Here is a 10,098-nt window from a genome sequence, read left to right as displayed (position 1 = left end):
CCTGGTAAGCTTATGCCATGACTTTTTATCGAGGGAATAGATAGTCCGTATCTCGCATGTGTGTAGAGAGGCGAACAATCTTGCAGACGGTTTAACTCGCTATGCTTTTACTTTATCTAAAGGTTTTCAATTTTTCGAGTTGTGTCCGCCAAGTTTAGAGTCTTTTGTAAACGATGATGGTCGAGGGACTATTGGTTCATTCGTACTTGTGTTGTTGTCTTTCATTTAATAAATTACAGGAGATAAAACCCTTGTCCATTACCAGAAAAAAAAAAAAACATTTTCATTATTAGTAAATGACACTAACAGTTTAGCAAAAAAAAAAAAAAAATAAATTTTATTCTGCAAGATTTTTATGTTCAGTATTTAACCACCCTAAAAACTATACCTTAAATCTGAACTAATTACCCCAAACAAATAAATAAAAATTCTACACCCTTGTAAATAATACTTCAAAATATAAATCCAAATATGAATTTGATCACAATTTTTTTGTCACACCCTTAAATCCATTTTAGTGTATATACTAGGATCGGACCCGCACTACAGCGCGAGGGAATATGTACGATTCTTAACAAAATGAAATATGTTACATTTCATAACTATAGTACGGTCGATTATAGTGAATCATATATTTGTGTAATGAATTTAGATAATATAGTATAAAAAATTGAGTATAATAAATGGTAATATAATGAGTTTTGATATAATAAAAAGAAATAAAATAATTTTTTTTATTTTAAACTATTTAAACATATAATATGTTTTTGGTATTTTTGAGATTTTTAGAATTTCAAATTTAAAAGTCTGATCTTTAAATGTGGCATGAAATAATTCAACACGATGTGGAAAACATATATTTGAAAGATTGCAATCTTCACAACTATTTGTAAAAAAGTATCAATAGTGCTTTTCCAAGATATCATATTCAAATGATAACGTAGAGGCTCTAATCTGTTCACTTTTATCACTTTTATCACTTTTATCCCTTTTTGTTTCATAGCTTGAAGTCTCATATTCTCCCCACCTATGAATATCTAACAGGTCATATTAAAATATAAAGAGAATTTTTTTATGTTGAAAATTTGTATGAAAAGAAAGTTTAGAGTATGAAAACATGTAATAAATATATATGTTTATATGGTTTTTACAATACTATTGTCAATGTTTTTATATACTCCAACAACAAAAACCCCTTAATAATAACTCAAAGAAAAAAAAACAAATATTAAAGACTCAAATTTGGTATGTTTTTTTTAATCAATTTATGTGGATTTTTTTACGAAGGAAATATGGAAATATCTCATATCTAACTAATATTTTTGAAAAATGAATCTTGAAAATATTTTTTTATATACCTTACTAGATTAAATAAGTTTACATATATACAATTATGATTTTTTTTCCTTACATCTATAGTAATCCGAATTATTACTATAGTTTAGTTAAAGAAATACGTGAATATCCAATCAATATATTTTTTTTTAAAATAGTTCCGAGATTATTTATTTCTATTTTGCTAAATTAAATAAGTTTACATACATAAATTTCAATTTTTTTGGCTTCCATATATTACTATCGTTTTAGTTAAAAAATGAAAAATAGTTAGGTTCCCCCTAAGGGTGAACCTTTGTATTCACCCCCTTCCCTCTCAACCAATCATAATGTTCTATCTAATATTTTATTTAAAAATAAATCAAAAATAAATTAAAAAGCAAAACTAATTAAGGAAACAAATTTTGTATACTTTTATTTAAAGAAAGTTAAATATTGTCTTAGTTTAGATTTTACAATTAAGCGAGGTTATATATTGGTTTGGGTTTATAAATGAGAATTAGGGTTTAGATTTTATAATTGAAATTTAAAACGAAATTATATGTCGGTTTGAGTTTACAAATGAGGTGATTAGGGTTTAGATTTTACAATTAGAACAAAATTGTCGGTTTGAGTTTACAGATGAGATGGTTAGGGTTTAGATTTTATAATTTGAACGAAATTATATGTCGGTTTGGGTTTACAAATGAGATGATTAGAATACAGATTTTACAATTAAAACGAAATTATATATCGGTGTGAATTTATAAAAGAGCGGTTTAAGTTTCGAACTTTATAATAATGTATACAGATTGTCTTTAAAAAATTAGATTCAGTTACGATATAGTTTTATTAGATTTACGATTTCAAAATCAATTACGTAATTAACAATTTACAATTAGGTTCAGTTTGGTAATTCGAAAATTCTGTTAAAGATTGATATCTTTGTAACTGAATGATATTTTTATAACTGGTTTATCGTAGTAATTATGCCGAAATTAAAGCCCTATTGACAACGGTTTAGGTGAAACTAATTAGATGCCATTATTAATAAATTAATCCTAAATTAATTTTTAAAACATGTAAGTGGTTATATCCAAACCCATTTTCTTGCCCAATTAGTAAGTCGAATCTTCAATTTCGGGTATTTTTGTTTGAATGATCCGAGCCAGAAATACATTTGCACTTCTCTATAAAGATATTTTACAATTTTCTAAACAAGCCAAATTAATATTCAAATTCACTTTTTTTATTTTCAGATTTTTTTTTAATGCAGTATAAAAAATTTTAAAAACCAGTAAACCTATTTTTTTTTTTTCCCGTGTCTAAAAAACAAACGTGACAAATTAATAAAATACATTTTTATAACACACATAATCACTAATTTACTGCTATCCAAATCATTTGTAATCAATCAGTCACAAAGAGAGACACATCATCATCATGTGTTCATTAGAGAAACATGGTCGGCTTTTCATACTAAAACTCACCGGCGACGGCGAACACCGTCTCAACCCAACCTTACTCGACTCCATCCGCTCCACCATCAACAAGATCCGTTCAGATCAATCATCTTCACAGTCAGTACTCATCACAACGTCAGATGGTAAGTTCTTCTCCAACGGCTACGATCTCGCTTTAGCCGAAACAAACCCATCTCTCTCTGTTCTGATGGACGCAAAACTCAGATCCTTAGTCGCCGATCTCATCTCTATCCCTATGCCAACCATCGCCGCCGTCACAGGTCACGCCTCCGCCGCGGGATGTATCTTAGCGATGAGTCATGACTATGTGTTGATGCGTCGTGACAGAGGCTTTTTGTATATGAGTGAGTTGGATATTGAGTTGAAAGTTCCGGCCTGGTTTATGGCTGTGATTAGGGCTAAGATTGGCTCTCCGGCGGCGAGGAGGGATGTTATGTTGACGGCGGCGAAAGTGACGGCGGAGAAGGGTGTAGAGATGGGGATTGTTGATTCGGCGTATGGTAATGCGGCGGAGACGGTTGAGGCCGCCGTTAGGTTAGGTGAGGAGATTGTTATGAGACGTGGTGGTGGACACGTGTATGGTAAGATGAGAGAGACTCTTTTAAGAGAGGTTCTTGTCCATACGATTGGTTTTGATGAGACCGGTTCGAGTGGGGTGCAAAACACTGGATCTAAACTCTAAGATACGAAAGTCTACGGGTGTGTTGTACTTTGGTTTGGTACGAGATTGAATTTTTCAACTTGTTGTAATAATGTGAACTTAAAAAACATAGTAACATGAAATTTGCTAGTATTGATTAATTCAAAAATCAGAAATATATAACATGGAGTTGTATATTTCATCATTTTACATTGCACACTAATTTCATACATTATTCAAACAAGAATACAAATCAGAAAATTCACCTTATTTTTTTTACATGAAACTCGAATTCCGAAAACTTCACTACACTCCAATATTACACAAAAACGAGAGGGTACTTAGGGAGACTGAGTAGAAACTGGAACATATCTTGGAGGACGTTTGCATGGTCGTCGAGGTTTTTTCGACCACGATGCATAAGAAGCTCCGCATGACTTTGATGATCGAGTCCACACGATGGGTTTTCCCCTTGCTGGCAACATCAAGTTCAAAATCTCTGTTAGCCTATGCTATGTTTAAGTTACATAATCATGATGAGCGCCTATTTGGTATAGGTGCACAAATCGAATTAGTGAGCAGACGTTTTAATAGTATTCTATCTTTGGACACGGAATGATAATATAATTTTAAAGATACTTACTAATTAGTTTGCGGCTTGTAGCCTCCACGACTCCACTTTGAGAGGAAAAAACAAGAATCACAATGAGAAGAGATAACATAAAAGAAACTATATATGATGTTTTCGAACTCATTTTTGTTTTCGTCCCGGTATGTTGTGATCATCTAAAGTGTTTCATTGCCGATATTTATAGAGCAAGGCCAATTTAACTATGTTATTATCTTGCTGCTATCATCTTTCATGGTCCTAGTTTCTTATATACACACGTTATTGACAAGATACATTTTTAATTATTTAACTTACTACAAGTTTGAATTGCTTGGTAAATTTACAGATACGTACGACCTATGAACTAAAAGCCAACATACGAGTATACGACCTCTTTGCCATTACATATTACTCGAAAATAACAATCATGACTAATTTATTGACTACTAATTAAATTTAATTAACACATAATTTTGAATGCTTGACTTAGATTTGTTACTTTCTTCCTTTTACTTTGACTATTTCATTTCTTTATTCTATTTAAATGTATTCACGAATAATCTTTCGTTTCTATTTTCTTAACCTTACATCATCTTTATCTGCTATTTTTCTATTGCACAGAATAATCTTTCATACAAAAATTATTTAACTACTATCTACAACCGACTTCCAACACAAATAATTACTATACGCAGTTCCATGTATAGTGTATGATTATACAACACAGGATACACATAACACATTGCAACACATAAATTACGACCAGTGGTTTTATTAACCACAATGGACAGTCCTACTTACCATAATACATAAAATCACGACATATATTGTTTTTGTTTAACATGCATAGTATGGTACGTCTACAAAAGAAACATTCAAATTTCTCACTACCATTTCCGACAAAATGGTGGTCGACAAAATACCAACTATTTTCCGACAAAAAAACTGTTGCAGTTAGTCGAAAAACTCGATGTACAATGGGAATTCGTTAAAAATTAAATTTTCTCTTTTTGGATATTTATTGTTATTAGAAAATATGGTCAGAAATTCAAAAAAAAAAAACTCTGACAAATTTCTGATGAGTATTTAACTATTTTTGTTTTAATTTCAAAAAAAAATTCTTTGGAAAGTGGAAATGTGTGAAAAATTTGCATTCATAGATTGCAAAAGATTACATTCTCTAAAGTCAAATCCTAGACGTTATGTGAAAACCACAACTAAACCACTGTATCTAAAACCACAACTAATCCTAGACGTTTAGAAGGATGTCTCCAGAATACTTTGCAAATAAAGGGTGTTGGTGCCTAGGTGACAAGGTTTGGCTGGAAGGGAGACCAAAAGTTCATGGTCTTATGTTTGAGAGAAGGATTGTTGAGATAGAAGCCAACGCCCCATATCAGAATATTAGAAAATATGTTTTTAATATATGTCATCCAACTCTAACTACCGTAGAATCTTTTGGAAAAGAGCCTAAAAATAAATTTGTGCGATTTGACCACTTAAACTAATTTAACGGATAATATCATACTAATGGGAAGTTGCTTGAAGAGAGCTCAATAGAATTTTTAAATTTTAGAGTGTTGATACATTTGTTTGTATTAATGATTTATTATACAAAATTGAGGCTCTATGTCAAATTTGCCTCTTATGACGCCACATCTTTGTACTTTGCCATATTTCAGACTGTACAGGTACCAGATTGACTTTTGCAATATTTTACGTTATTATTAGCTAGCAACAGAAGTTCATGTTCTTTTAAAAGAAAAGATGTGAGATTAATAAAGTTATATCCTTATATGGTTTAGACATTACACACTGATTTAGACATACAGATGAGAAAGGAAATTTGAAAACCATACACTTTATTTTGTCTCGCATAACCCCGAAATTCCAAAACTAAACGTGAAACTGTCTTATGGTCTTATGGAGAGTTGTAGGAAGCAGGGGCAGATCTTGGAGGACGTTTACAGGGTCGGCGATACTTCTTCCACGATGCATGAGAAGCTCCACATGACTTTGATGCTGGAGTCCACACGATGGTCCTTCCATTTGCTACAACATCAAAAGAAGTTTATATTATAATCCTCAGTGTACGGAATAATTTTTTTTTGTTTGACTACCATATTTAGCTTATGCCACCCGATGATTGTGATTTTTTCAAATCTCTAAAGATTAGTACTTACCAAGTATGCGGCTTGTAGCCTCGACGACTCTAACTTGAGAAGAAATAGTGAAAATCAAAATTAGAAGAGATAAGAGAAGAACAAAAATATGTGATGGTTTTTTTGAACCCATTCTTTTGCCACACGCTTTGATTTTATCATACATCATGATCATCTCTATTGACCAATATATAGAGTAAGGCCAATTCAATAATTTTTTTATTGTTGTTTACATCATTTTTGAAACTAATATATTTTATTTTTGAATGACATATGTAACGCGGTTTCAAACGTTCTGTTTTGGACGACAAGTAACAACATACGATTTCTTGCTATTATTAAGACTGATAAATGTGTACATATTTTTCGATGCTTGACTTGACTTTAGTATCTTGATATTAGTCTTATATGATTGATATCTTATTATATAAACCTTAGTTTTCAAAGTTAGTAACTCACCAGATCGTGACACGTGTTAGTTATAACGATCAGAAATCAAAATTAAAAACTTACCAGATTGTGATACGTGTCAAATTTAACGATTAAATATCAAAGTTAGTAACTCATCAGAACATGACACGTGCCAATTTTAACGATAAGAAATTACAGTTTTCAAGTTTGGTAAAACAGAGCATAAGATAATTGTAATCTTATTATATTAAAAAAAAACAACTAAGATAAATATACTATGTACCATCCATATCAAAGTTTCAATGTAGACAAAAAAAAATCAAAGTTTCACTGTTACAGAGATTCTCAACCACTACATGGTAAAATAAATATATTATGTGTCATCCATATTTGGTCGTATAATTATACAATATACATTATAAAATATAACCTAACATATGAAATTTTATGTCTTTGTTTACACAAAAAAAAAAAAAACTTTATATCTCTATGGTTAGCCAATTTCAGACACTGAGTACTGCAACAAGATTTGTGAAGGCAAATGCGAAAAAACGGAGATCATGAAGAACCGATTGGCAGTCTTAAGAAAAAGCATAAATTGAAGTCTAATCTTTTTATTATATTAAAAATCTTATTATGTAAAGTTGGATTTTCAAATTAGTCATTAACATGATCATGACATGTATCAAGTATACTGATAAGATGTTGACACATGTCAAAAAATTGTTATTTTCAAAACAGCTAATTAAGAAAATAACATTAACTCTAAATAAAATTTACATGTTTATATCTAAAAAAAATTCTAAATCAAAAAGAAAAATTAACAAAATTAATCTATTTTCCATTGTACGCTACTTATATTATACGTGTTTTCTCAATAGGATTTTGACATGTATAAACAAAAAAGTAATTCACTAAGCATATATATTATTATTAATAAATCAATAGTAAATAACAAATTTAAATAGAATAACATAAGTTATGTTAAAATAATTATTGTTTTTGAAACATAATAGGACATCTAATTAAGAAAATAACATTATATCTACATAACATTACATGTTTATATCGAAAGCTTTGATCTTTGATTTTTTTTTCTGATATAGTTTTGCCGATCTATTGCGTGGGTCTTTGATTCGTGCGGATTTTTCAATAGAAGCTATCAGATGCAATGAAATGAAATCGAAGTATATAATCCCCGCTAATTTAATCGATGATGGAGGTTCCAAAAGTGATTCTACAATTAGTAGCATTATAAGTTTGGAAGATAAGTCGGTGGTTGATGTTTCTGGTCAAAATTTAGAGTTTTCTTTTCTGAATAATGTTGATGATTCCGGTACTGAAATAAGAGCTGCTTGATCGAGTAATTGAGAAGCGGTTTCAAATTTGGGAAGTTAGAACGGTATACCATTTTAAAATTGGTTTCAGACCAGATTTATGTGGTTTTCTATCGGATTAGGTTCGTAAACCGTTTAAACCAGGTATATGGAGAAATATATGAGAACTTTTGATTAGGGTAAAAATAAGTTGAGAATTTATGATCCGAGAATATTTGAGACGAGATCATAGCTTTAAGTTGTTTTGGTACAATTGGATATTTCTAAAGAGTAAATAGGTCGTTGATCCTTAACGTGATTATGACATATGTCATGTTTTGGATTGTATATAAAGTTTCTATTTTGTAGATCTGAATTACCTAAGACATATATACCATCATGATTATAATTTTCAAATTTTTATTTTTATTATATTATATTAACTTTCTTTAAGTTTCTCATGGGTTAGTCATAAAATCATTGTAACCGAGTATATAATTTTCACCACTTGTTTATCTAATACCTTTGGAGTAAAAAAAACTTCATGGTTAAAGAAATTATGTCACAAAACAATTTTAGTAATTATAAGAACTATAATTATGCCAAAATAAAAGTAAAGCAACATAAAATTTGTTTAATTTGTTTAGAAGACATTTTATAGGTGGTGATAAAAAGCATACTTTAACAATAAAATAATTTTGGGTATAAGAATATATAATGGTAAAACATAGAGTAAAATTGTATGTGGTTACTTATTAGATGTTGCTTTGATGAATTTGTTGCATGTAAAAATATTTTGTGAATAAGTTGTGAAACGTTTTTGAAATTTGACAATAATAATATTTGTAATGATGAGTATATTTGGCAAAAATTTTAGTGTGATATAATTTAGCTTTAGATTATTATAATAATTGTTATAATATATTAAAAATATATAAATATAAATAAATCTATGAAGGTAAATACAAATATTCTCTAACTTAAATTATTTATATATTTACTTTAAGAAATAAATTTTTTTATATAATTTTAAAAAATTATTTAAGATTTAGAATATATTTTCTTCAACAATTTTTAAACCCGCACATCGTGCGGATCCTTATCTAGTATCATAAGATATATCAGCATTACTAGTTTCTTTTTCTAAATCTTACATCTCACACCCTAACTGCTTTTGATTTTCTCCTATCGCAAATGATAAAATCTTCATAAGACTTATTTTTTTTTATTTTTTTTTTGTCGCATAAACGAATTATCTAACTACCAAGAATTACAAGAAAACCTCATAAACTCCTACGATATTTCCCATGAAATTTTTGGTTTACGCCCAACACATATTTACAAACGGTTTCCTTTATGATTCCACAACATTCTTCCACATTAACACTTCAGTCACCGAGTCACTGTAGACATTTTGGCGACAGTACACAAAATATTGCAAAATTTTCAACATATACTTAAAAAGTTAAGACTAATAGACTCCCTCGAAGATCAGATTCAAAAAAACCGATGTAGAAACATTAAAGCCTTAATTAACCACAATATCAAAAAGAAACGAGAACTATTTTAGTAAGGATCCAAAATATTTTGTTTGTTTTGGTTTTAGTCAAACACATGATAGTTTGTTGTTTTGTTTGCATCAATTTAAAGAAGCGCATGTTTTTTTAGATGTGACAGCAACATACATGGGAGGGTGTATAAAAAGTAGTCAATGCACTGGTTAAGGACTGAAATGTCATATTATATTAAACCAAACAAGAAATGTCAAATTAGAAAATAATATAAGAAATATTGCAAATCTCAAAAGGTTAATATAACTGTCAAATTCAAAGAGTTTTTTGGCTATTGAATCAAATAAACATTTTTTTTACTAGAGATGGTTTAGATGAAATTATTGTTTCATAAAAGATACATATTTGTATTTTCTTGCACTTTTTTTTTGGTAATATTTACCAATAACTATCTATAGTTAAGAATTAGAAGAAAAGAACAATTCATACTTGATTATATAATAAAGGCTAAAACGTATATTAAGTTTCTTAACATGCATGTAAAACCTTAAACATATTACTGCGGAAGGCGTACGTAGTATGATGATAACGGATAATAACATTAGTAATACATCATCGACTCATCTTTTTTATTTTTTTGGTAAAAAGTT

At 29.5% G+C, this 10,098-nt stretch overlaps 2 protein-coding genes across 4 annotated transcripts in view; one reads left to right on the top strand and one right to left on the bottom strand.

The window, feature by feature from the left end:
- LOC104701150 (enoyl-CoA delta isomerase 1, peroxisomal-like) overlaps positions 2,639 to 10,098 on the top strand; it is a 21,654-nt gene continuing 14,194 nt past the window's right edge. The window contains exon 1 of one of the 2 annotated variants that reach the window (XM_010416791.2): positions 2,639 to 3,298. In XM_010416791.2, coding sequence (XP_010415093.1) covers positions 2,758 to 3,298 — 541 coding nt within the window. In that variant the 5' untranslated portion in view covers positions 2,639 to 2,757. Of the gene's footprint in view, positions 3,649 to 10,098 lie in introns of those variants that run through there. The other variant, XM_010416790.2, reaches the window with a different exon arrangement.
- Positions 3,572 to 6,382, bottom strand: LOC104701151. Of its 2 annotated transcripts, XR_753765.2 has the most exons (4): positions 6,232 to 6,382; positions 5,908 to 6,100; positions 4,082 to 4,116; positions 3,572 to 3,913 (listed from the first exon to the last, which is right to left on the bottom strand). XR_753765.2 is itself a non-coding variant. In XM_019227645.1 (2 exons), exons 1-2 carry the CDS (start codon positions 6,377 to 6,379, stop codon positions 5,970 to 5,972), a joined length of 279 nt encoding a protein of 92 aa, XP_019083190.1. In that variant the 5' UTR covers positions 6,380 to 6,382; the 3' UTR covers positions 5,797 to 5,969. The 2 variants fall into 2 exon arrangements, 1 of the variants encoding a protein (XP_019083190.1); XM_019227645.1 differs by lacking the exons at positions 3,572 to 3,913; positions 4,082 to 4,116 and having other exon boundaries at positions 5,797 to 6,100.

Source organism: Camelina sativa, chromosome 7 (genome assembly GCF_000633955.1).
Source record: "Camelina sativa cultivar DH55 chromosome 7, Cs, whole genome shotgun sequence".
Classification (NCBI taxonomy): Eukaryota; Viridiplantae; Streptophyta; class Magnoliopsida; order Brassicales; family Brassicaceae; genus Camelina; species Camelina sativa.
The sequence above is the reverse complement of the archived record's forward strand: the minus strand, read 5'-3'. Positions and strand labels throughout refer to the sequence as shown.

What these genes read in the sequence shown, in the direction of transcription:
- LOC104701151 (XM_019227645.1), bottom strand. Translation starts at nt 6,379, where the DNA reads ATGATGTATGATAAAATCAAAGCGTGTGGCAAAAGAATGGGTTCAAAA. An exon ending in GGCTACAAGCCGCATACTTG is followed by an intron (nt 6,101 to 6,231) that starts GTAAGTACTAAT and finishes TTGATGTTGTAG; the next exon opens with CAAATGGAAGGACCATCGTG.